The sequence below is a fragment of the Ischnura elegans genome, chromosome 8 (genome assembly GCF_921293095.1).
Source record: "Ischnura elegans chromosome 8, ioIscEleg1.1, whole genome shotgun sequence".
Taxonomy (NCBI): domain Eukaryota; kingdom Metazoa; phylum Arthropoda; class Insecta; order Odonata; family Coenagrionidae; genus Ischnura; species Ischnura elegans.
The window spans coordinates 64,472,728-64,499,770 of record NC_060253.1 but is presented as its reverse complement, the minus strand read 5'-3'; the positions used below and the strand labels follow the sequence as shown (position 1 = coordinate 64,499,770).

Genomic DNA, 27,043 nt, shown 5'->3' with positions numbered 1-27,043 from the left:
TAATTAAAGATTGTGAGTCCCTCATACGAAGACCCTTACTCTCGTTAGTCAACCAGTCCTTGTCAGAAGGTGTATATCCTGATTCCTTGAAGGTATCCAAGGTGGTCCCAGTGTATAAGAACAAAGACAATAGAAATAATCTGCAAAACTACAGGCCAGTATCTATAGTGCCACAATTTGGTAAATTATTTGAGTATGTATTCTGTAAAAGGCTCATTGACTATCTTGATAAGCAAAACATAATATCACTCCATCAATATGGCTTTCAGCAGGGAAAATCGACAGAATTGGCTCTATTTAATGCAATTGATAATATTACACAGGAAATAAATAGTAAAAATAAGGTAATGGGGATATTTTTTGACATGAGCCGAGCCTTTGATGCTGTGGATCATGACAAATTGCTAAAAAAATGTGAATCAATAGGTATTAGGGGCATTCCTCTAAATTGGCTTAAGACATATCTTCATGGAAGAAAACAGAAAGTAGCATACAGGAAAGATGGGACAGTCTATTTCTCCTCCACGTTAGAAGTCCAAAAGGGTGTACCACAGGGGTCAGTATTGGGTCCTCTTCTCTTTCTAATATTCATCAATGACCTACCTAATAAAATTGTAACCCAAGATAATAAGTGTGTATTATATGCAGATGATGTAACCATCTTATCAAAAAGAAAAAATCTGACCGCGTTAATTGATTCCAGTCAATATATAATAAAATGCATGCAAACCTGGTGTGATGTCAATGAACTAAGGCTAAATGATGATAAAACCCAAGTGATATTGTTTTCTGCTGGGCACAGCCCAAAGGACAATGATCTACTGCAATGTAAAAATAATTATCTTAATGATATGGAATGTGTAAAGTTTCTAGGAATTTATGTGGATAGAAATATGAAGTGGGATGCACATATAGAGCACCTATGTAAAAAACTGAATACAGTGTTTTATCTTATATCTGTATTAAAGCATAGTGTAAGCCAGTATGTTCTGAAAACCCTTTACTATGGATTATTCTACTCAAGAATTTCATATGGAATTATAATATGGGGATCTTCGCCCCAACTTCATGATGTGTTTGTTATACAAAAGAAATTTGTGAGAAGTATGTGCAAACTAAAGTGTCGAGCTCATTGTCGCCCTTTTTTTAAAAGCCTTAAATTACTCACTGTACCTTGCGTATATATATATATCAGAGTGTCATATATGTAAAAAGGTATAAAGGTTGTTTTACTATGAATAATAGGATACATTCCTATGAAACCAGGAGATGCAATGACGTTCATGTCAAACAATCGAACCTAGCTCTGGTATCTAGAGGGCCTGAGCTCATGTGTACAAAATTGTATAATAACCTACCTGTATATATTAAAAGTATAGAAAATATTGATGTTTTTAAAAAGAGTGTCTTAGCTTACTTAATAGAGAAGTGTTTTTATAGTATAAAAGAATATCTTCAATCTGAAATGTAACATTTTCTTATGTGAATTTGTTAATTTTGACGTGCCCTATATACTTGTTTTATGATTGTATCATGACATATAGTATCCTTTGGGCAAATAAATATTATTATTATTATTAATAACGGATATGGTCGGAGTAAGTAAATGATAATGAATACATTATGATAGGATGTCCAAAATTAAGTTATAAGTTTCTAATATAGGAATCCGCTACTTGAAAAAATATTCATCCCTATTAAGATTTTATCTCTATACGAGTTTAACTAATCCTTGAAAAATTCACATGTCCCCCTAGCTATATGGTTGTTTGTATGGTCTTCTTAGCAACATATAACTCATTTATAACTTAAGCTATTGTCTTAGAATTTTCATGGTGCATAAAGTAGACTTATCAACATTAGCTTGAATCTCAAATTTAAAAAATTTACTTCATCATTTCTCCGATTTGAATTATTATATTTGAGGTACATGTAGATGCTGATAAAAGTCCACTCAATGACTCCTAAAAATTTCAAAATTATACGTTTTTAACAATAATACTTCACTAAAAATGAAAAACTAGAACCAGTCATTCAAAAAAAACTATAGAAGTGATGCATCCTATCATGAGGAAAATTAAAGCAAAAAGAAATAAGCTTGTGCTGAGACTTATAAAATTATTTTTATTAAATAAGAAAATTTGCTTAAGAGTTAATTCTCAGCACAGTTCAATATTAACCCCACAATTTCAGGACACACAAAAAGAACACCAGCATATAAGAGTTATCACTAATTAATCACACAAAAAGAATATGTGCATCTAAGAGCTAAAACTATTTTCTGGGTGATGTTTCCCTTGTTAGCTTATTTATGATTTTTTAGTTTTTATTAGAATAAACCATAGTTTTACGACAGGTGTAGGGAATATTATCTTTCAGAAGTCACTAATTAAAATATAGATGCCTTCCATAAAAAAAAACTCACCTGAATACGGCCATCCCTAGCAGCTGCACCCCCTTCAGTTATAGTCTTTACAAAAATTCCTAGCTTCTCAAGGCCTGCATCAGCACCAACGCCCATTCCGATGATGCTTAACCCAAGCCCCTCTGCCCCTTTCCGCAATCCCACAGCCATCACGTCCATTCTCTCCACCCTTTTTTCCAGCTCATACTCGGCAGATGCTGCCACAGGATCCACATCTTCATTGCGACGATCATACTCCCCCACTGAATAGGTGCTGTACACCTAGTTTTTTTTAAAACCGTGAATAAATTAAGCCCATTTTAAAAGAATGCACTTATCTTCATCAATCACAACAAAACATACAATTTTACAAATTTATTCATGCTTCATGTACCACTACTCAAACAAGGGGGAAAGAGATGCATATGATTTACACATTCAGAATTTCTTTGATCAATTGAAATCACAAAGGTAAGGAGAAACTGGAGTAGATTGGGATTACTGTTCAAAAATATAATACCAATGAAAATAATTGCATTTTACTTAATTGACCATATCCACGCATAAGTTATGGTAGAAATAGGGAAAATTGAATTTATTTCCAACTTTTTTTTTTCATTTGAGGGAAAAATAGCCACTTGAATGAAAATTAAGGCCATAAGGCAATGTTTAAAAAATAAGAGCTCACTCCTAAATGCCTTATGAGACATCTCCAACACACAGTAGATAAAATATAACTATAATATGATTTCTCAATACCTAAAATTCTAGGCAGCACAATCTGAACTTCAATATTGAATGAAATAACTAATTTAGACACATTGGTTTCTAGCAGTGAATAAGTCAGTAAAGAGAAATTAGCACTGAATTTGTTTAAGAGATAACAAATTGTTCAAATGAGGTATCAACACCTAAAGTACAAGGTGTATTTTTTGCTGCGCCAATACCATGAGAGAAGAGATTGAGATATGTAATTGATTAACCTTGAAGAATGCAAACAATAGCTATTAAAAGGTAAAAATACAAAGAGAAAATTCCATTCATGGATAATAACTTGAAGACATTTTGTGGCAGATCACCATCTCAGAGCTTAATCAAAATCAACCCAACATCAAAGAAATATATATACAAACATAATGAACACTTTAGAGTGAATATCTCACCTTGATAGGCCCCGTGCTGAAGGTAACTTTAGTATTGCGCTTTACAGGAATGGGATAGTCTTCTTCACCCTCACCCAATCCTTCAAACGCATCATCATCATCCTCATCTGTTTCAGGTAGCCCAGGGACCTCCATCCAAAAGTGACCATCTTCAAGGTAGTGCACTCCATTCTCCACAAAAGCCTGGATGTCCATGGAGAAAACAAAAAATAATTCCACCGCCAACACACTTCCTTACTTAGAAAAATATGTCTTGACCTGAAAACCTAGGGAAACATAAATCCACAATTGAGGTCACCATTCACGTTTTTTCATGTTTTATCACACGCCAGGCACTTGTTTCCACACATTAAAATGAACCTCAATTCAAAACGAGCACTTTTTGGATCCTGATGGTAGATGATGAGACAATTCAAATTTGGAGGGAACAACAAAAAACATTAAGTTTTTTTCAAGACACTAGTGCACAACCTTGAAGGCCAAAGGCAGCCTAATAAATGACAACTACCCTACTTCTTCCTTCTCGCAAGTAGCACCTGTATGCGTCACACAGAAGCTGTACATGTGCTATGTGCTAGATAGAAGAAGCTCTATGACTGTTCCAATGTCAAAGAAAAGGCTAAACTACAATAATGGATTGGATGACAGCATTTCTCATATGGTGAGTGACCTAACATAAAAATTAAATGCAATAAGTATGCAAACACCCTTCTGATAAAATTTTTAATCTAAAAACTCAAGTTTAACTATTCACCATTAAAAAGAAAAAGTAATATAAACAAGGCATGGGTTTCAACAGACTAAAATATAGGATAGAATTTTATAGGAAATCGAGGGATCCCGATTCGAATCCAGGTCAAGGCGGATGATTTTTCCTCTGTGGATTATATTATAGAAAAATTTAGAAGAGTGATGCAATTTGAATTTAGAAGCAGAGAAGTGATAAACTATGGAGAAGGTTTTGGTGTTAACCATCAGAATTTTTACACAATTGCTATTAATAAAGAAATGGTATAGACATGCCATCCAGGGGTGGATCCAGGATTTCTTTCTGGGGGGGGAGGGCACAAGCAAGGCTCTATCCAGGATCTTGTTCTGGGGGGGGCACGTGCCAAAACAATAAAACACAGTAACATATGTACATAATTAACAATTAAGACAATACCTCTTTCCCTGGTTGAATAGCCAAAAAAGATGCTTCTGTTGTTGTCGTTGTGGATGACGTAGAATTTATTTCCTCTTCATGAGCAGCTGGACCTTCTTGATCATTGTTGAGACTGCTAACAGAGCCCAAGAGGCCAGATTCTGATCCAGTCTGAGATCCTCCACCCACATGGCTGGATGAAATAGAAAATGTCAGACAAACCTAGATGAATTTATGATCAGGAACCTTCCCTTCCAAAGAGTAACTTTTTTCTCCTGAGGGGATGTTCAAGTAATAGGTAAGCACTTCTTGAGGTGAGGAGGAACATGTTTGCTTAATTTTACTGATAAGTGGAAGGGGGTGTCACAGTATTGCTTACATTATGCAAGAAGGTGTTACTCTTTAGCAAATATGAATAGGAGTAGAAGTAATGTAGAGCCATAGGTTGGCTTTACACTAGAAGACAATTTTGTCTAAATTGCCAAATCACCCAGATGGCACACATTAATATGCATACTAATAATATATTAATAATAAATACAAGTGAATTTAATTAAAAAATAAAGTACTTTCTCATCATCCATTTTATAGCAATTATGAGACATGAATGCAGAAAAGATGTTTAAAACAATCTTGATATAGTATTATCACACACCCTTACAATCTTTTTAAAGTAAAAATGTAATGATTGCATCAAGTACTTTTAAAAAAATGTCAGTTGATTTAGGTTTTAAGAGCACAAATTAAAAACAATATTAGGTGGAAATTAAATTTGTTGTTTCAGGTAAACCATATGAAACCAAAAATATTCAAGCCCAAACATGCATTAAACGGCCAACCTGTTCTCTTCACAATACTTGTGCTGTACATCATGTATAATATCTTAGTAAGATTAGAAACGAGTCACAAAGGTCAACACTTTATTATGTATTACCAAAACAAACATACATTACACAAAAGGAGTTATGATTTGAATTATAAGGAAATTGAAAATCTTCTCTAGGTTATTAGTTCAGCATAACAAGGTAAGTTGTGAATCCCTTCTTTTTCACGGTCCTGAAAAAAGAAACTCAAGACCTTGAGGAGAGAATTCTAAGAAATTCAAGAAAATTAAGTATACATACTGTATTAAGTTAGCATTATTTCTTCCCATTCGATGAAATGTGACAAAACCCTGCCAAAGGAATTTTATGAGGTTGTATGTATCAGTAAACCCTAATCAGATAGGAATACAAAGGTTTCATACGCCTACTAAAATACCTATATCAAAGCTATCCCACTGATATATACATTTACATGCCGAAAATGTATTCACAGATACAATAACAAAATGATTTGGACACACAATTGTCTTGAAAAAATATTTGAAGAAGGAATATGATAACAATTGGAGGGGTCAAAATTTTCCTCTATCTCAGACCACTTCATAAGTTTTACCGGACTTAGCCTTGCACCCTAAAAATTATCCCGAAAGGTGACCATGATGACAAACCTAACCACTTTTCGACCCACCTATAATCCAGGGTGGAATCCTGTTGTGTGCTCGATGAAGTTATGGAGGAGTCCTCAGCAAGCGAGGGTGTGTTGGCACCCGCTGCCACAGCCCAATCACCTTCCTCGCTCTCTTCCTCTTCTTCTTCACCATCTTCACCTTCCTTCTCACCACCCTCTTCTTCAACACCCTTCTCTGCCTTGCCCTCCTTCCTTGATGCCTCTTCCTCAAGTAGAACTGTCTGAGGTGATGACAAGGCCGACAAGTCGGCTACCGTGGGGTTGAGCAATTTCTTCACCTCCTGGGCCTCCTCATCCGAGAGCAAAGACTGCGATTGCCTACATGTGCGTGGGGTCAGAGAAGGATGCAACGAGGCTCATCATTCACTTGCTAAGGCGTGGCATCAAGATGAGGGATAACAACCATTTAAAGTTGGTTGAGAAAATAATACTCAAGGCTCAAGCCTAAGTGCCTAGCCTATCATACCTATCCCACAATTGCCTAAACTTTTGGTGCCAGAAAATACCATAAAAACTTTATGAAATTTAACAATATTTTCAAAAGGGTCAAGAAAACACCTTTTGCTGACATTTCAATGGCAATATCTATCATCTCCATCAGTTCTGATGCCTCACCAGTCCTGATGACCATCAGCCCTGATGAACAATGAAGAGACAGGCGTAAAACTGCTGGTGGCAGCCGTTATTCTACATCAGTTTGGAACTAAAGAAAATTTCCTCTTAGCATTGATCGTCAGGGTCATTTCCTTCATCCATCCCCATAAAAACCTTAGTTGAAGGTTGGTGACCTCGTTTCGCAAATAACGGAGTCAAGATGAGAGGAGAATTTGCTTAGGGGAGGAAATTGGGTTGAGAAGGCAAGTCTCTGGCTCCAGTTGGGTCTAAAGAGGCACCCCTCCCAGCTTTCTTTTAAACTCTTGATGAGAGTCAATGCTAAAGAAAGCGATCAAAGTTGAAAATGGGTTCATGTATACAGACCATGAGCTTTTAACTACATAATAATAATCACCAAAACCCAGGTACATTGACCAATGAGAGAGATATATCTTTACTTTGCAGTACAGAGTTTTTAGATTTCATCTTTGCAGTTCGGGTTACTAATCAATCAACCATAGGATTCCTAATATCCTACTTTACCAATTGATTTTCAGGGAAATCTAATACAGTTTTACTTATGGATTGAAAAGTAATTTAGAAATATGTATTAAGTACACTAAGCGTTCTATTCATAATGAAAGCAACTTTGTAAAAATCCACACAAATTTCAAACTGACCAGGACTCCAACACAGGTTTTCCAATATCTAGGTCTCACATTTTCTTGTACCTGTACCAGGTCTCACCTTCAGTTTGAAATACTTTGTGGTTTAATAAAGAGTGACTTTTCACAACAAATGCGCAGAACTTCCACAAACTAAAGCCTAAATTGAAGTACTCTTTCCTTTTTTCCCAGCATACAGCATCTCATAAGGTTATTAAGGTAATATTTGACATTCTGCTAACAACTCTCTTCAGCCCTAAAGATGGGCACTGATTAGGCTTTGAAACATTGGCACCAAAGTCAGTTATCACCCAGAGGGAAACCCTTAAAGCTTGAATTAATTGAATAAGTAAAATTGAATTAAAAAAGAAAACCAGCAAAACAGCAAAAAGAGAAAAATTACAATATCCAACCATCACACCCTTTCAAATACCCGTCAGGGGCAGTGGTGTAGCCAGGAATTTCATTTGGGGGGGGATCCAAAACCAGGGGGAAAATTTTTTTGAAAAACCGGGCACTAAGTAATGGGTTTTAAACTAGTTTTAACACTTTTCATAATTGAAAAAACTTAATTTGTTAAAGAAACATTTTGTAAATTCCTGATTTTTCAATATTTTGTTTTCTTTTATGAAGGACAATTATTGTGTTTTTATATTTTGGAGTGGGTCCGGACCCCCTGGACCCCTCCCTGGCTACACCACTGATCAGGGGTACGCTTGACTTTCACCACTCTCATTATATCAAAAGGGCATTAAACACAGAAAGGATTACATCTACACAGATCACTGTATAAAGGATATCATCAGAAGCAAAATATCTATATGTACTTCCTACATACAACTTATAAAAATACAACCAACACCACTGCTTTTTCGTCAAAAGTTAAGATTTGATATCAGTAACCCATGAGGATTAACTTACTAATGGAGAATAGCATAAACTACAAGTCAGGGCCGCTTGCAAATCAATGATCACAGTAGGTTTCTTTAAATCTTTTGAGCAGTATCTTACATCAAAGCCATCGAGATGCTGAAGGTCACAAAATCAATGATTATTTGATTGTCATATTTGAGCGAGAGTAATATTAAGTAATGGACACAAAGACTGGAATATTCTCTTGCATAAGCATTTTGGAAATATTAACAACACACTCACAATCATAAACGAGGGAAGAGCACTAACTGACAGGCTTCAAACAAATAGCAAATATGCTACAAATACAATTTTATAAAATAATTTATCTCCGAATCCCCTTAGGTATTTTCATACGACCACAGCAGGTTTTCCTTAAATTTTTATTGAAAACAAATTCAAAATATTTACCCCTGACTAATATTGCAGCCAATATAAGTTTACACACTAAAGCATTTACAGCACAATAGCAACTACAGATAAGGCCCACAAAGTATACATACATTTAAGCTTGTCTCAGATAAATGCTTTCATTTGTTTCACAACTCATCCAGGCACTCAATCCTATTAATTCAAATTTACATGGTGAGGACAAGAAATAAAGGATAATTCCATAAATGTGCGAATCATAGAAACTTTCACCCACATGAAGCTATCACTGTGCCACACTAAAGAGGATACATTCCAATTATACTAGTTGGAAAAATTAGAAATAATTTGCAAGTACAAGCCCAAGCCAAGAGCCTCTACAAAACAAAATTGAACTGTAGTTCAAACCTTGGCACCATAGAACTAAGTGTAGACAGTAGAATAAGATGGGAAGGCCCCCCACTCTCACATAGATGAAAATATAACAGGAATGATAAATTCTGTTATTCTCATATGAAATATAGATAATTACAAATATTCATAAATGTCATGGAGCAACTGGCTCACAAGCATCTGATTGATTTAAATACTCATTGACAAATGCACATATTTGCTTAACTAAAGTCCGGCCGCCGAGAGTTGTCCATTGACAGCTAGAAGGGTTAGGGGGCAAGGTTGCCAGGTAAGAAAGGGAAACGCCCACATCACATGTTAACAAAAGGGTTCCGTGAAGAAAGCAGCCAGAAGGTACGACAAGCGTGAAGGATCCAAAGGAAGAATCCTTTGTTTTGGCGATTTGCAAAAAGGGCTTGTTTTGGTGGTTCAGGCTCATTTCAGTGCTTCATATGCACGTGACAACATTGTATGACTAAGCAAGGGTGTGAGGTGCATTTTGGGGACAGCGATTGGTTGCAAACCATGTTGGCGCAGGGTTCTCCGCCCCTCCTTCTAAAGTGCCATTGGACAACTCTCGCTGGCTGGACTGTAAAGTGATCAACGTCAAAAGGTGGTTTTGTTGAAATTATATGAAAGAAGAGGAAAAAGGCACAGAAGAAGAAGAGATAAAATTTTTCTTCGAAGTATATACAAGCATTAAATTAGAACACGTATCAATAACAGAATGTGATAATCAATATTTACAGTAAAGCCACAATTATCAACTTCAAAAAGTACATAGGAGTAAGACAAAAAGGATCAGAAATGTGCACCAACTAATTGACACACAGAAGTAAGTTTCTACAAATCACTGAGTAATAACCCAATGCCAGGCAATTGATAAATATGTTTTTTATGAAAATATGTTCATAAACAAAGGACCTAGTGAACTGTAATCATATAATGAAGCATTCGACGAATCAGGAATACAGTTCTAAATAATACCATTCTCACTTTCATCAGTTATCTCAAATTATGAATTGAAATCGTACCTTATTCCCATTTAAAAATGATTCAAATAATAATTGGTCCCATCAGCAATCACTATACACAATTATTAATCTTTTGTGGGGATAAGTAAAGTAATGGGATAATAGAGCCTTCAACATGATTTTTCAGGGACTAAATATACCAAACAAGTTTAATACTTGACTTTAACTAGCTATTCACTTTGATTTCAAATCATAACAAATTAATATTTGTACAGGCGCTTGTTAAAAATAGGCTGAGTTGCCATGTATACACAACAACACAAAACATCAGTGTACTTTGTTTAGACTACTTAAAAATCCTTTCCCCTAAATATTCGCAGTGTAAGAAAATAAACCCAAGGTAAAACATTATCTTTATGGGTCACGGGATGATATAGAGGGGAAAAATCTAGTTGTCAATTAGAACATGACTTGATAACCTGATTGTATTGTTCAGTGATCATTTGCTTCTGTAGGTGGATTTACACAAAATTTTTATAAGGCTATCATTACATTAGTTTTGTTTCATGTATTACGGAGCCTCACTCATTTAATTTCATATTAATAACTTTCATATTAAAATAAAGAGAATATTTTGTACAGTAACTGTTGAATCTTGCTTTTAATCTCAAGAGTATGAGAAAATCACTAGCCTGCCAAACCCTTGTCCCCCCCAGAAAAAAATCCTGGTTCCGCCCATATTTGCTTTCCATAAAATACATCATGAGCATTAATGTGGGAGCAGCATTTACTTTCACGTGCTCCAGCAACTCTCGGGAAAAGAATTATCCTGCATTCCTCTCTCTCTTCCTAACTCCTCAGCATCTGCTACATGAAATCAACTTTTTCTATTCAGAAATGGCAGAACTGGAGAATCCAAAATGATTATCCTCACATTCCTATGATATTGCACTCTTATCATCTTTGTCCACTTGTCCATTTTTCCAGTCTTTGCTGCCTTCTATTAGTGTCTGAGAGACAATCTTGAGAATTTCGTACGCCTATATGTTAATGAGGATCCATCGAGATACCTATCCCTGTCAACCTCATTCAATGAATTACTACTAATTAAAAAACCCCCTTACCCCATTAGCTATGCCACTGCGTAGTATCTATCACAACAAATGATTTCCATCTTCTTCATGTCATACAAATTTTAAAACCTTGGAGATTAATTTCTTCCAGTAATTGCATATGTTATTTAGGAAATGATAAATATAAATAATGAATAATAATGTTTCAACGGGATATGATACCTCGTTGGGCAATCTCAACAGTCATATGCTATTCCATCCATTTAGTTGGCCGTGCAATCTCTAATTAAATTTTAGTATGCTCACTAAAAAGTATTGACTTCACTATGACATTCATGAAAAATGCCAAAATTGTGAAGAAATACAATGTTTGTGATAGCTTTGACAAATTGTGCTTTTCATCCTCTCATGATAACAGACATTTACTAACTAGTGAACTGCTGTGACTACAGTTAATTTTCTGATCCAATGAACCTTAAGATGATGAATCTCCTACCATCGTTATGTTACATGCATTTGTGACAAAACCAAATGCTATATTGAAATATTATATGTACTTAATAAAAGAAGGAAACAAAGTTCCAGCCAGATAACAAAAGATGGCACTGGCCATATATACATGGGCATAATATTAATTCAATACACATGCTGTTTTGTAAACACAAATATACAGGCAAAATGAATGCAACAGTAAAAATTCCACAATTCACAAAGAGTCCAGGCAATCCCAACATGTATATCAAAATCCATTATGACCCTCAAAGCAAACTTTCCTAAAATTTACAGCATAATGATATTGAAAATTTAATATTTCATCATTATCTAAAGATGACAGTGCATGAAGTGAAGAGTGTCCAGAAGAACCACCCATCCAAAAAAGAATTAACAGAAAGAAAATCAAAGATAGAATATGAAGAAACCCACACCAGACACTAAAGTGTTATTGAAACAGTCATGCAGTGCAGATTAAGATGGCCACATTCTACCATCAAGTTTATAGCATGTACATTAGGGCAGATTGGAAAAATTGTTATTTTTCAGGGAAACTTTCGCCATCAAAAAAGTTGTGGCGCTAACTCAAAATAAGGCCCGCAATAATTGATATCTCTAGGTCAATGCTAGATCCTTGCCATATGACCTTTTGCGGGGATGGAGGTTGAAAATCTAAAAATGTATAATTCTATATTCATTCCTAATTAATTAAGGCAACTTAGACCTCATTTTGTTGATGTATCACGTCTGCAACTGTTTAGCAAAAAACTGACTATACAGAACACAAGAATGGGAGACCTTTGGCAACTGAGATGCAGTGCGGCATCAAGGCATGGGGGAATAGGCTTTAGTTCGCTCATGCTTCTTGCCTTCTCACCTTGGGACAGGGCAAAATTCTTGCTTGATGTGTCTTTTGCTGAGAATCTTCACTAATATGCCATAAACGACCAATGTCAGGGGAAAAATATTGGCAAAAGCATTATTTGAAATTAATATATCACATGCCCCTAATTGACCCTCTGAGACTATTATTTCCATACATAGACAAGTGTACTTCCATAGATTTCTGATAAGTGAATTCTTCGGGCATATTATCCCTTATTTTCACGTCTTGAGAACTTTAAAATTTAAAGTTACCAAACTAAAGCCCATTTTACATGGGGCATGTACTTGCACGATCTGACACACATGCGAGAGACTAAATTGAGTCATGGAAAGCCGTGAATTGCAGGAACGCAAGCAAGAATGCATGAATGCAAAATGACAAAATAGCCCATTTTGTAATTTCTTCAATAGATCCCTGAAAAATATTGACTTTTTTCCGATCTGCCATAATGAACATCCCACTCCCAGGAAAGATAAAAACATTAGGGCTTGTATAAATGCAAAAGATTTCCAGCAGAACAGCTTAAAAATCTAATTTTTAGCTTTAGTCCTCAACCAAATGCTCAGCCAATCACCACCCCGGCATTTCTAAAATTCTAGGTTTCCAAGAAGTAAACGACTTTGGAAATAAAATAAATAAAAAATACTCTCCATTAGAAATACCTGAAGTTCACCAGAACCCAAAAATCTAACCATACGTGAAAATTTCACAGGAACAAACTCATAACAGCATATCCACACTTTCTATGACAGCTCCCATAGTAGGTAAAAAAATATGATGTGCTATGAATACTCACCTCATTCTTTTTTCCAGAATGCTGAAGATGTAGCAGAGACACAGGGGGTACGAAGAGAACAGAATGATTAGTGCTTGTCAGGTAAATAGAATTGCAAAGAAGTTAAATATTAGAAAATATTGCAAGTCAGCCAGTGAAAGCAAGAACAGCCCAGCCCACTCCATAAAATAGGCTACTTTTCCACTGAGAAAATTCCCAATATATCAAGTAAAAGCTGTGCCATAAACATCATTTAAAATATTCAAATGAGAGAAGAGACCTAAACATTCACATACACAAATGAAGGCAGATGCCTAAATAAAAAATGAGCCACTATGTCCCCACCTGCACTATACTCCACAAAAGGATAAAAGGAGCAACAATCAGTAGATAATAATATCAATATCCCATATGAAGATACCGCCATAATTTAAAATTTTCCAAATCCTAACACTCAGGGGAGGAAAGAAGACTGACTTCTCACACCATAAATACACCCTATCACAAAAACCAAGTGCATACCCTAAATGGAATGAGGAGAAAAAGTTGTACAGCAAACAACTACAAATACTAAATTATTCAAAGGATTTTCATCACTAAAGTTCTATATCCACAGTCCACACTGGTTCATTTCACAAACTCAATAATAAAATATAAGATAAACAGCTCACTTTGAACTCAATCGCCCACAAAAATTATAATAGGATCTCCAAAATCAGGGTTGTCATACATTTAGATCTAAAAATTTCTACGGCAGCCCAGATTTTCTATCTGTCCGCCAAAAGATATTCCCAGCCCTAGTAAGATTTATACAACACTAGAATTGGCCATCACTCAGGATACCCATTCCTTTCCAAACTATTTTAGAAACAAATATTTTAACTCATTGATTTAGAACAACAAGACATGTCTCTGATATTGATAAATATTCCTACCTATTTTTCATGGGTGATGAAAAAAGTTGATCATAAATAATTCGGATGCCAACGTAGCTTTTTTTGCATTGCTGAATCAAATACAGTCTGCCAAATTTAAAAAAAATATATTTTTCTGATATTTAACCCACTGATTATTTTTAGAGCCCTTGGTGGAGACACATCAAAGTTTTTTTTTAGCCTATCACACAAAAATTTGTTTACATCACTGAATACTGTCCAATTACCTTGGCTTTAATGCAGCACTCCTTTACACCTTTATTCAGCAAGCTATCTGAATACTGAGCTAGATGTCTGATGGCATCACTTACTAACCTTAACGCAGTGACGGCTACCTATTCCATATTATAATGACATCCCCATGTTTTATTTTTTTCCTGTCACAAATCATACATCACATTTGTAAATACATTTACCTACAATGAAGCCAGTACTTTTTTTTACTCATTACTATAACACTCAACAAAGCAGGTATGTATTTATGCAATTTCTACATAGCAAAATGATGAATGATAATTATTTAAACAAAATTCAGTAGATTATAATAAGGCCCTTCTTGGATAATTTCTTAGAAATGCCATTTACTTTATTTAATAAAATCAACTTTGGCAGTTAAAAGATTGTGTCTATCACGGATAAATGCATCATGGAATGGATCCTCCATAAATGGGAAAACACCACAACTTGTGTTAGGTGAACAAAAAAATTGCATAAAAACTTGATAACTGTGCTAATCTCTGCATTAAATAATACAGCTTTAAAAAAAAAACACTTCCAGGACTTATCCGGGCTCATTAGGATGATTTTTAAGCTATAAGACTACTTTCTACTTGATTTTTAACAAATCTGAGGGAACATAGCCCAAAAAAATTCCAAGTATCATAGCTATAGCCTATTAAAATAAACCAGCATACTGAATGTTGGAAAGAAGCTAAAAAAATTATGAAATGGAAACAAAAATTTAAAAGAATATGATTGTCTTCCTTTGCCATTCACTTATAAAAATTGTTAACAGAGAGAGAAACAAATCACTCCTAAAAACAGACATCTTAAAGCAAGCTTTTACTGAAAGGAGTCAATAGCCCAATATTTCATTTAATTACTATTTCTAGAGCAAATTTAAGCTCTTGTCAAAATGGAGTCAATGATTAGGCTGTTCTCACCTTCATTAATATAATTAAAGAAATTTTAAGCATCATTTATCAGTCAATAAGCATCCAATAATTCAAAGCATCATGCACATTTTAAAATGAAAAATTATTTTATAAGCTTTTATTAAGTAAAGAGAACTTGTTAAACAATGTTCTGAAAAATGTTACGCTACAAGCATTATTTTTACGGCTTTATTTAACACAATTTATTATTACAAGTCATGATAGTTATAATTGGATGCATTATATATATTTAAATCAAATATTGAATGCACATTCTTAATACTAGAAAGGAACTTCCAAAAGTATTGTTATCTAAAGACAAGTTAGTAACAAATGCTCACTTGACAGCAGCTTAATTTGTTCCCACCTTTCCTTGGAACTTCTATTTCATTGATAATGACTTGACTAACTCATGCACGTGAGATTTATGTTTTATGAGCTACAATGTTCGGCTTCAAGATTAATGTAAGACATTGGGTTATGAATCACAATATTTATACTTAAAATGCAGTAACACCTGTTACCAAATGATCACGCCCAAGATGGGAAATTGATCTTCAAGGCCATATATGAAGTATCAATTGTTTAAGAAAAATACCCACTTTCTTTCTGATTGCAACTTGTGTTTTGGTATGGTGCAGCATGCAAATGGTTCTCACTCGGATGCAACTGATGGTATTTCACCCAAATACAAAATGCATAGACAAGCAAATCCATGAGATGCATGGATGATAACTAGTACCAGTACATTCAAAAAAAAATTAGAGTGTGCTCTATTTAATGATCATTCACTCATGCAACCATTTCAATTGCTGTGGTAACACTCAATTTTTTATGGGTTATGTAGATAAATGGGACATTGATGTTATGAGATAATTGTAGTTAAATAATGTTGGAAGGCCAAGCCTAATGTATGCCATCATTTTAAGAAGAGTAAAAGACATTTATAAGATTTTAGATGCATGAAAATTGAAAATATGAGTAAGTCAAGCTATTATTTTCCCAAGCTTATTAAAAAGAATATTTTCCACTAAAGAAATTTTATAATAAAAGGAAAGGTTTGCATTTAACTATTTACTTTTCTGAATTTATTATTCATGCCTGCATAGCTACAAACCAATATCAATCAGACAAAAGGCTTTACCATAGAACATGAAAACAACAGAGAAGAAAGGAAACGGAAGAGTTAATAACCACATTACAATTTTTAAAAACTTGCTTCAACAATAACCACTGGCACATGATTCACTGCAACAAAATTGCATGCAAACATTTTCAAAGGATATTTTTTCACTCACTTGGCACTAAGCATTTTTTCCGCCTCATCAGGAGTCATAGCGTCTGGCTCTTGATTTTTTGAGTCGTTCAATGAGCCCTTGGGCAGCTGGTCATCTCCAGGCTTTCCCGGAGGGAAGGCAGCATCGGTGTTGACCGAAGGCATCACACCATTGATGACGGTTCCACTTTCCCAACATTGCTGATCTGGTTTCTTTAGATCATCCTGCATTGAACAGACAAATTAATGAAACACAAATATAATAATAAATCCTGGAATGGGAAAGTCATGCAACGGGTTGACAATAGAATAAATTGGAATTATTGGGGCTCCTTAACTGAGGAAATTAGCAGCCCAAGAAAAAGAAAAGAAACAATTTGTACATTAATAAGGCAGCAACAAAGATGGTATGTAATGCACAAACAATATATATTTTTGAACTACTCACATTGAATCATATTTCAACTAACAAACACCAAAACTCAAGCTCTTTTATGAGTGCCTGCCCAGAAATGAAAACTATCATTTGGCATGCCTAAACAGGCAAAAAACATGAAATATTTAAAACGATGACCATCACTTACTTACTTTCCAGTAACCCATAAATGCTGACTGAGTAAATTGTAACTGATTGTGAGTTAATTGATTCATTTTTTCATTGATACGTTTTATGTTCATTGAGTGTCAGAAGAAGAAATTTAGTTTTTTTTATCTTGTATGAATATTTTGTCACCCCCGTCTATTGTCAACTGAGTTAATTGATTTATTTATTTGTGGATATGTTTAAAGTTCATTTTGTGTTATAAGAAGAAATTCAGTTTCTTTGTTGCATGATTCCTTCGCTACCCCTACGTCTATTGTTAATGCTCACCTTGTAATTTAATACCATATTCTAAAGGAGATCAGACTCCTAGAACAATAAATGAATTTATTTATTTATTTGGTGATTACATGTGTACCACATCTCCATAACCACTGGACCAATTTGGATGAAATTTGGAAAATATTTTTATTGGTACAGAACATCCCGGCAGGGGTACAAAAAAAATAATAACAGATTCTTTTTGGGTAGGGGTGTGATCAGGGGCGGATCCAGGATTTTGTTCTGGGGGGGCACAAGGACACCAAGTCATACAAAACGAACACAATGATAATGGGACCATATTAAAAATCTTGCCTATTTTTAAGGGTCTGGGGGGACTCATGCCCCCATACCCCAGATTCGCCTATGGGTGTGATAAACAATCATTCACTCAACATAAGCCAGCTGTCACCGTGTCTCCATTAGGCGTTCAGTGTTTTTTTCCCCTTTTGATTAAAAAAATAAAGCATTGGAATGTAAATATATATGAACAGTTTCCTTACATTCTCGTTAGGGATGAGTTGGCTCCATTTTTTCCCAGTTCCCATTCAATTCTATGCTTTGGCTCTTCCTTATGGTACATAATTCAGCACTTATATTACTCAATTTTCAATGAAAAAAGAACCATTCAGCTTAATAACATACATATATGTTGTAAAGTAAGTAATTGATAGTAGTTAGGAATTTTATTATCCGCCTTATTTAAGTTTTGGCAATATCCTGAGATAAATCTTGGTTGTGTACAGAGTTCTTACTATTTTTCAACACCAACTAAATTGCAGAGGGCTTCAGAGTTGAAAAACAATTTTATCATTAAAAAATTAAGAAGAAACAGCAGCATTGGATGCAAAGCGGTATATCGCCACATGATTATTTTCTATATCCATTTTAAGCAACTGCATATAAATGTTAGTAGATGCTATCATTTATTTTCAGAGACGGTTCATCAAAGGGGCTCCCCATCGCTTTCTTCACGATTGAGCATGTTCCTTTTTTCTTTTTGTGAAAATATTATTCAGTCATTTAAAGCTATCATAAAGAATGATTTAGGCCTTCAACGAAATTTAATTATTTAGCTACAATTTGTTACTGTAGTAACAAAGAAAATATTAATTATTTCGCCTAAAATTTTAAGACAAGATTTCATAGCTAAAAGGAAAATATTAAATAACGCTCCCATCAAAAATTGCATTTTTAAGGGACACCCTAACCCCCACCTATTCCCTCTACCTGATTGAATATCTTACTTCACTTCGACATGTTTACTATTACTTTACATTATTTTTTTGTTGTTTTTTATACAATCATCACTTCAAAAACTACACTATTTAGCCAATTATTCGGGAGGCTACAACAAATAGCAATTAACGACAAAGAACATCCAGTCCCTGGTTCTGTGTGACCTTAACAGGTGGGGCTTGAACCCATGACCTACCGTTACCTGATGGAAGAACAAAACTAACACATGCTAAAGTTTCTTAGCACACAAAATGCCATGCTTGTGCGATTATCGCAGGTCAGTCACATAGACGCCCACCCTTGATTCATAAAAATTCAAAACTACAGCATTAAAACAAGTACGGTCACTCGAAAGATCTGTCCCTTTCACAAACACACACCGAGATGAATAGAGGGTGAAAGAAAATGATGGTAATTGAATGATTTACACGACGAAGGGTGAGCCGACGGGAGGGATAAAAAATAATAATGTATTTTGAACGCGTCTGGCAACGCCGCTCAACTTGCCTGACGGTCTCGAAACTTACAGAACTATTCCGCTCTCTCGATTTTCCCGAAATACACCGTCTACGAAACCGAGAGAATAAATAAAATACACTGAAAGGGCAATCTAAGAAGACTACGACACGTTTTTGACGACATAATGCTCTGGAGATGATCCAGACGGAGAAAAGATCGCGATGCTCTCACTTCACTCACGGCAGACCCTGATCTCGCGAGGAAGGATCTTGATTGGATCGGGGAGGCAGCAGATAAAGGAACTGAAAGACGGGGGAGTCGCTTTATTACTTTCTTCTCGGAGGGGCGGGGAAAGGTCGTAGCCCGAAGACGACTCCACACAAGTCACTCCGAGCGATGGAAGGCAAAAAATAGGATGCAAGTACACGCGGTAGTTCTCATGGATACCGTCTTTCAGAGCGAGCACGAAAAAATATGCGAGAGCAAAAAAATAGAGGGAAAAGGATCCCAGGGTAATAGGAGCAGCTGACGACGATGGTACTGTGGCAGCTGCACAGGGACTACAGGAATTTAAATGTCACCCGTGTTCGCAATCCAACAAGCCCAGAATTTTAGGTCCTAGGTTCCAGCGGTCAAAGAACCAACAGACCGATCACTTCACTCAGATCCACGTTCAAGATTCAGACAGGAGCAAGTCCGTAGCCACCAAAAAATTAGGGCGATTAATTAAGGGAGGAGGGGCATATTTAGGGATGAGTGTTTCACGTGGAGGGGGACTCATAACACCGCATCACCCAAAAATTTCGGGGGGTTTCGAATCCCTTAACTTCCCCGCTCGCTGTGACCTTGGTCAGGAATTTTTGCGGAAGAGATAATTCGGCATGTCAATTTTGAAGTTAGAAGCCTATTGGTTTCAAATTAAGAGTAATATAGTGTTTTCCGGCAAATAATAAAATGCAACTCCAACAAGCTGTCGACTCGTTCTGTATGTCGGCTGCTGACAACGTTACAATGGTTGCCTCTGCCATTGTTATCACGGTGATCCCCGGCATAACCCAGACCCTTTCATCCAACCCCTTACATAGCGCTGATGACCATTGGCATAGCCATCCATTGAAACGATGACAAGTGCCGGTATCCTCATCCGGTTACTTACGCGTTAACATTTCCCATTTCCATGGCCGAAAAAAACCGTAGGATGTGCAGACTGTGAGCGGGTTTCCCCGATCTCTTTGGTAAACAAAACCCAGATATTGCAAATCAACTTGATAAAAGTGACACGGTATATGAACAGCAACTATACCGGCACCCCAACCTGATAGTATCGAGTTCAGCATCGACCAATGCCTCTGGCAGTCCCATTCCATATTAAAATGCCCGTATCTGAGTAGGCTATTGATGAGTGGATAATGACACCTGACCTTGCCGGCGTCGGCGTTAGTCTATAAGATAAATCATAACGCAAAGCGCGTGGGGAATCACAACTTTACGTCCCATTGATCTGACATATTACCGTATTTGCAGTGCCTTCCAATTACTACCCAAGCGAGGAGAGAGCCTCCACTTACGCCAGGATATAAACATAGGTCCTCGGAATGAGATGCCAACACTTCAATCACCACACCAACCCGATCCACACGCAACGATGAACCGAATGTGCCATAAAATCCCACGTTTTCAGATGACAGCACGACACAACGTGCATAGAACACAGTCGAATAGTCCGAGAGAGGTCTTTCGTCACGTCAAGATAGTCACGGATGGAACAAAAATGCACCGTATCCCGAAACAGTCCACTCTGCAAATCTGTCGAGAGTCGTGGACTCACCGAGGAGATGCACAGTACGGCTCCCAGGTTGGCGAGAGGAGGAAAAGGAACCGAGATGCAGACACCACCGGCGACGGCGAGTATCCTGGACCTACCCAATGGCACGGGGCCGAACTCGAACAGGAAACAAACACAAAAACACAAAACGGACGCAAAAATAAATGCTCCCAAGGCGTGGAGTCTGCTCCGCCGCCGCGGGGCCAGGACCATTCAAATGAAGAAGAGGGAGATGCGACGGTCTCTCGTGGGGCCGGCAGACACGGGGCGACTGCCGCCGGATGGTCTGAAGAAGTGGGGGAAGAGTACGAGCCGTCCCCCTCCGACCAAAAACTGCCGAGGAGGAGGAGGAGAAGGACAGAGAGGGAAATGAGGGAGGAAAGAAGGAGAAAGAGAAAACGGGGAGAGAGAGAGAGATGCTGTATGTTTGCGGGGAGGGGGAAAAAGGGGAATGAGAAGTGTGGGAGGTGGATCGAGGAGGGGGAGAGTGTGGGAAGGATAGGGGAGATACATACGAAGAGAAACCCTTCTGGAATATAGGGGACGGGCGAGCTATGTTATTACTATTAATTCATTATATCCTCACCAATATGTTTTAATACATCGATTCATTGGCGACGTATAGCACGAGCGATAATCGTTCTAGTCACAATGATTTGCAACGACGAAAAACGATAGGCAGACGACTATAATTCGCGTGTTATTACCATTAAATCATAATATCATCACCAAAATGTTCTAAAACATTGATTTATTTGCAACGTACAGCACGAGCGATAATCACGATAATCGCGACAGTCTCAATAACTCACAACGACGAAAAACGACTGTCGGAGGACTAAATATCACGATATTTCGCATATTATTCCCATTAATTCATTATATCATCACAAAAATGTTTTGATACATCCATTTATTAGCGAAGTATAGTACAATCACGATAATCGCGATAGTCACAATAATTCACAACGTCGTAAAACGATAGCCGGACGACCACATATCATGATATTTCGCGATACAAGGGCACTTCACGAAATGTTGTGATTATCGGGCAACAATATACCGGGATGAAATCGATTAATTCGGCTTTCACTTTGCGAAAATTTCATTCTGAATAAATACAAACAACCTTTGTAATTTTCACAGAATTTTTTTTCAATGGTACGACGCGTTTCAACACTGAGGCGTACTCGTGAATGGCGCTTCAGCGTCGAACCAAGTCGTATCATTAAAAAATTTCTATGAAAATTACAAAGGTTGTTTTTATTCATTCATGTACCGTGATGATCGGACATAGATAAATGTATCGATAATCGGACGACGACCAACCGCTATAATAGGGAAACGATATTAAACGATGCATAGAGATGAATGTGCAAATACATATCGCGACCAGAAGGATCGCGATTAGCGAAGCATATGAAGTAGGAGAGAAGGACGAGAGAGGCGGACCGAGAGAGAACGAAAATGGTGTCTGTGAGCGGGATCAAAGGAGGGGTATTGAGGGGTAGGATTCCCCCCCCTCCCTTCTCTGGATTATATGGGGGATGGGGGAGTTGGCAGAAGGAAGTGTTGGGTCGGGAAGAAGAGGGTTGGGTGGGGAGCATATATGAGAGGGGGGGTGGGTGTGAAGCGGGCATTGGGGTACTAACAGGAGCGCGGAGGGAGGGGGGACGACGAGAAATAGGAAGGAGGGTGGACGTGAAAAACTCAGCATCCCGGCAGCACCCGCGCCGTGTCCCTCAGAACCTTTCAAGTGCACAAGCACCGCTCTCATTCATGAAAGAAATGACGGACCTTAATAAATAACGGCGTGTTTACTAAACAAGCGAGTTTAGAATTGTTCGCACTACTGTCATCTCTCACAATGAACTAGATGGGCAGCCCTTGGGTACTGAAAACACCATCCTCATGGGCAAAGTTTTGAGTTTTATGTCGGGGGGGCCGGCAATCCTGTCGAGGGTTTAGGGGCTATGGAATACACCCAGTTGAAGAGGGGGATCCCCGCGGAAAATTTGTTTAAATTAGCCTCTGTAAACAGTATTTTAAGTACATACTATCAAAGAATAAAATTTATTTAAACTATTTTTGTTTTCATTGTTCTTGAATGTAAATGGGTTCGTACTTTTTTCGGACAAATTACCATAAGTTGGGGGGGCCAGGCTCCCCCTAACCGCCCCCCCCCCAAAAACACCGCCCGTGACCACCCTGGCGGTATTAGAACTGGCGACCTCTAATTAAGAAAGTGATGATTCCTCAGCTGCCGCCACTAGCGTGTTGGAGAGGTTTCAACTCACAATCAATGATTCAACCCAATGTTGGTTTGGATAGGTGAGGGTCAGGGTCGCGTGTGTTACATTGTGATGGAAAGTATTTCGGAGGGGTTCACTGGGAGGGGGAATGCATTTCGGGGTGGGGGGAGGTCTTTTGGAGGGAGAGCATCTTAAGACTGTCACTCTCAAATATTTCGGGAGAATTAGGACCCCTTAACCCCCACCCCCGCTCGCAATGGCATTGGTGAGGGTACAGCTAACCCCTGACTTAGCCGAAAGCGGCGTGAAATATTCATTTTTCATACATTCAGGATAGTGAACAGTTTCTTTCCCTGGAGTACCTAGAGCGGTCAACTGAAAATAAGCACAAAGAAAACCAAGATCTTAGTATGCAGCAGAAGAGAAGAATTCAAGACTAACATTAAAATAGGGAAGCAAAAACTGATAGAGGTGGATGAATTCTGCTATTAGGGAAGCAAGATAACTAGTGACGGGAGAAGTAAGAAAGAAATTATCAGCAGAATAGCCCAGGCGAAGACAGCATTCCACCAAAAGAGAGACTTGCATACAGCGGGAAACTTAAATATGGAAGGAAAGAAACAATTTATAAGAACCTACATCTGGAGTATGCTCCTATACGGAAGTGAGGCATGGACAATGACCGCAGCGGAGAAAGCAAGGATAGAGGCCTTCGAAATGTGGTGCTACAGAAGAATGATGAAAATCAAATGGATCGACAGAGTTAGTAACGAAGTCCTAAGAAGAGTAGGAGAGAAGAGAAGCCTCATGAAAACCTTAATAAGAAGACGGAACAACCTTATAGGCCACATCCTGAGACATGATGGCCTGATGAAGACAATCGTCGAAGGGCAAGTGGAAGGCAAGAATAGAAAATGAAGACCTCGAACAAAATATATGGAACAAGTGAAGAGAGATGTGAAAGAGAAGAAATACGTAGGTGTGAAAAGATTAGCTGAAAGGAGAATAGAGTGGAGAGCTGCGTCAAACCAATCCTAGGATTGTTGACCAATGATTATGATGATGATGACCTAGAGCAGAGCGGGTTTTTGTGAGAGAATGAACTAAGGCTTCAGCTGGATTTCAACCCGGGACCTTTCGACCCAATTTTCCACAGACTAGGCCATCACACACACGTCTCCTCTCCTTAATAGAGGGGAAGATAAAAACAAGATGTTCTATGATGGTCGTTCACTAACTTTGATTTAGCTATCGTACTCAAATCTGAGGGCACGGGGTTAAATCCCAGGGGTGACGGAGATATTACGAGCTCCATTCCAGTCACAAACATTTTTTTTTATATAGACCAAATAATGACCCGACCAACAATTCCATTTAAAAAATCAAAATACTTGGGTTCTTTCAGCGAAAAAATTGCATTAAGATAAACATTTAGAGGCATGATAACGATGGCTACGGAGAAGTAAGGAAGGCCTTAAAAGGCTTTTAACTCCTTTAAGAGTTTTTTTTTTTTTTTCGAAAATTGTTTGTTTTCTCCGAGGAAGAGACAGAGTTCAAGGATTTCACATGCATCTGAGCGTCATATTTTTTTACATTTTAACTGTTATACGAGCGTAAAAACAAATACGATATCGTAATTATAAGAGTAGGGCAATGTCTGGAACTGAAACTGACAGATGCATAAATTGAATTCCGGTTATATTATTTCATATTTCGGATTTATTTCTCCGAAATTTTATTCGGCATAATAAAGTTAAGAAAGAGTTCAAAGGTTAGCGTATAACATATGCCATATACAGGAAATTTAACAAAAAATACAAGATATGAGTCAAAAGAGATATAATTTCATTCTCCATCCGCTGTATTTTGCTCTTAACATCGGTAACTAGGAAGCGAAGTAAATAATTTCTGACTTGAAATAAATTTACACGCCATGACCCTTGATACACCTCAACGTTTTTTAACGATACAGCTAAAAAAACTAAAGCAACTTCATCGTTAGTACTGCCATAGAGTAAGAACATATACTTACTCTATGGTATTACAAATTTAAACACCCTGACTCTTGATAAATTATACCATCCATTTTGCAAAAATATCGGCTAACAAACTAAAGCAACTTTACCATTAGCCATCTCGAATATGCGACAAGTTTTTGGGATGCGGGGCAGAAAGAATCCGTGAACTGCATATAAAATAAGCTCTTATAAAAATTTTTTTTTAAAAACCAGCCTTTATATTTAGATTACAGGGGATGAGCAACGTTTATATATGGCACAAAGCAAAAAAACTCAGTGACCCCGAAAAACCAAAAGTGACGTATTAAAAAAGTCACTATATTTATTAAATTTTCAGTGAATGGTAAGCCCCCTATGTTTCAAAATGCCACCCCTATGCTTTTAAATGCCTACTATGTGGATATGCCTAAAGTGGATAACTTTTACTGTGGTCGCAAAACACGAAAATCGACCATTTGGAACTTCTTAGATCAAAAACATGTTTTGGGGGGCTATAGGTTGACTGGGGTGGTTAAAGGGGGGTTGGAGAGAAAAAGTTATATTTTCATGTATTGTCATCGGAAATGAAGAAGTGTGCAAAATTTCAGCGTTTTTGCTTCACAGGAAGTGAGTCAAATTTGAGTTACAAGATTTGTACCAGACAAACAGACAGGTTGGTGAGTTGATATAAAGGCTGGAACAAGGGAAAACGGCTCGATTCGTTTAAATCAGCGATGGGAGAATTACTTGTTAGATATAAATGAAAGACATAACTTGGTGAAAAATGTGCGCAAAAATTATGCCGCGATCTATCTTCCTGCGCAGTGAGGCAAACCGCGCCAAGTCACCATGCCAATTTTGCGATAAGGATGCGAATTCATCCCGAACCATCTCTGTCCCGTGGGACCAAGCGAGCGACTTTTACCCTCGAGGTGGGGGTCGATCGCCGCGGGCAGCGGAACGCATTTGCGGTAGACCGACAGTGAAAAACCGTCAACCCTCGCACTAACATTTCCACCGGCCTCGTGACTTAACAAGCTCCATCAGTCTCGGCGCTAGGCGCCCCCAGACCTTGAGGAGGGGTAAGAGGTCATCGCTGTTGACGGACCTCATCGCTTGGGTAGCCCGAGAGCTATATAAAGTCATGAACACGACAAGCATTTTTGGGACACTGGTGCCCCTTGGCAGGGGCGCAGCTAGGAATCAAGGCTGGGGGAGGGGGTTTAGGCCAACTAATACTTACGGGTGTGGAGGTATTGCATACCCACCAGGGTAAGCGGGAGTTGCGGGAAAAATTTAAGATTAATGGTTCCAGAAAATTTTAAGATTAATGGTTCAAAATGACTAGATTTACCGCTTTATGAGAGATATTTGATGTATTTGATTAATCCTAACACTATTCTATAAGTAATACTAATCCATTAAGTAAAATGGATAAAATTTAAAAATTTCTCTGAGCTCTGGGGTAGGTTTTATCCCCCAAACACCCCCGCCCTCGCTCCGTCACTGCCCCTTGGTTCATTAGCAACAAAAACATCAGAAAAGACTTAAAGTAAACTGCATTTTTGACCACTTTGAAATCATTATTAATATGTTTTTCCAAATCTTTTAATTCCACCGATAATGAATTTTTGTCATCACTTTGGGGTTACACTCCATCACCCTCAAGCAAGCACAAAGTCCGTAAA

The 27,043-nt window shown here is 37.4% G+C and overlaps 1 protein-coding gene across 7 annotated transcripts in view; it reads right to left on the bottom strand.

The window, feature by feature from the left end:
* Positions 1-27,043, bottom strand: part of LOC124164308 (neurabin-1) — a 253,486-nt gene that overhangs the window by 50,972 nt on the left and 175,471 nt on the right. For 4 of the 7 annotated variants that reach the window (XM_046541564.1, XM_046541566.1, XM_046541568.1 and 1 more), the window contains exons 8-13: positions 16,744-16,946; positions 13,378-13,398; positions 6,224-6,541; positions 4,733-4,904; positions 3,568-3,750; positions 2,426-2,686 (exon numbers count right to left, since the gene is read on the bottom strand). In XM_046541564.1, the coding sequence (XP_046397520.1) occupies positions 2,426-2,686; positions 3,568-3,750; positions 4,733-4,904; positions 6,224-6,541; positions 13,378-13,398; positions 16,744-16,946 (1,158 nt within the window). The remainder of the gene's footprint in view (positions 1-2,425; positions 2,687-3,567; positions 3,751-4,732; positions 4,905-6,223; positions 6,542-13,377; positions 13,399-16,743; positions 16,947-27,043) is intronic. The other 3 variants (XM_046541570.1, XM_046541565.1, XM_046541571.1) reach the window with 3 other exon arrangements.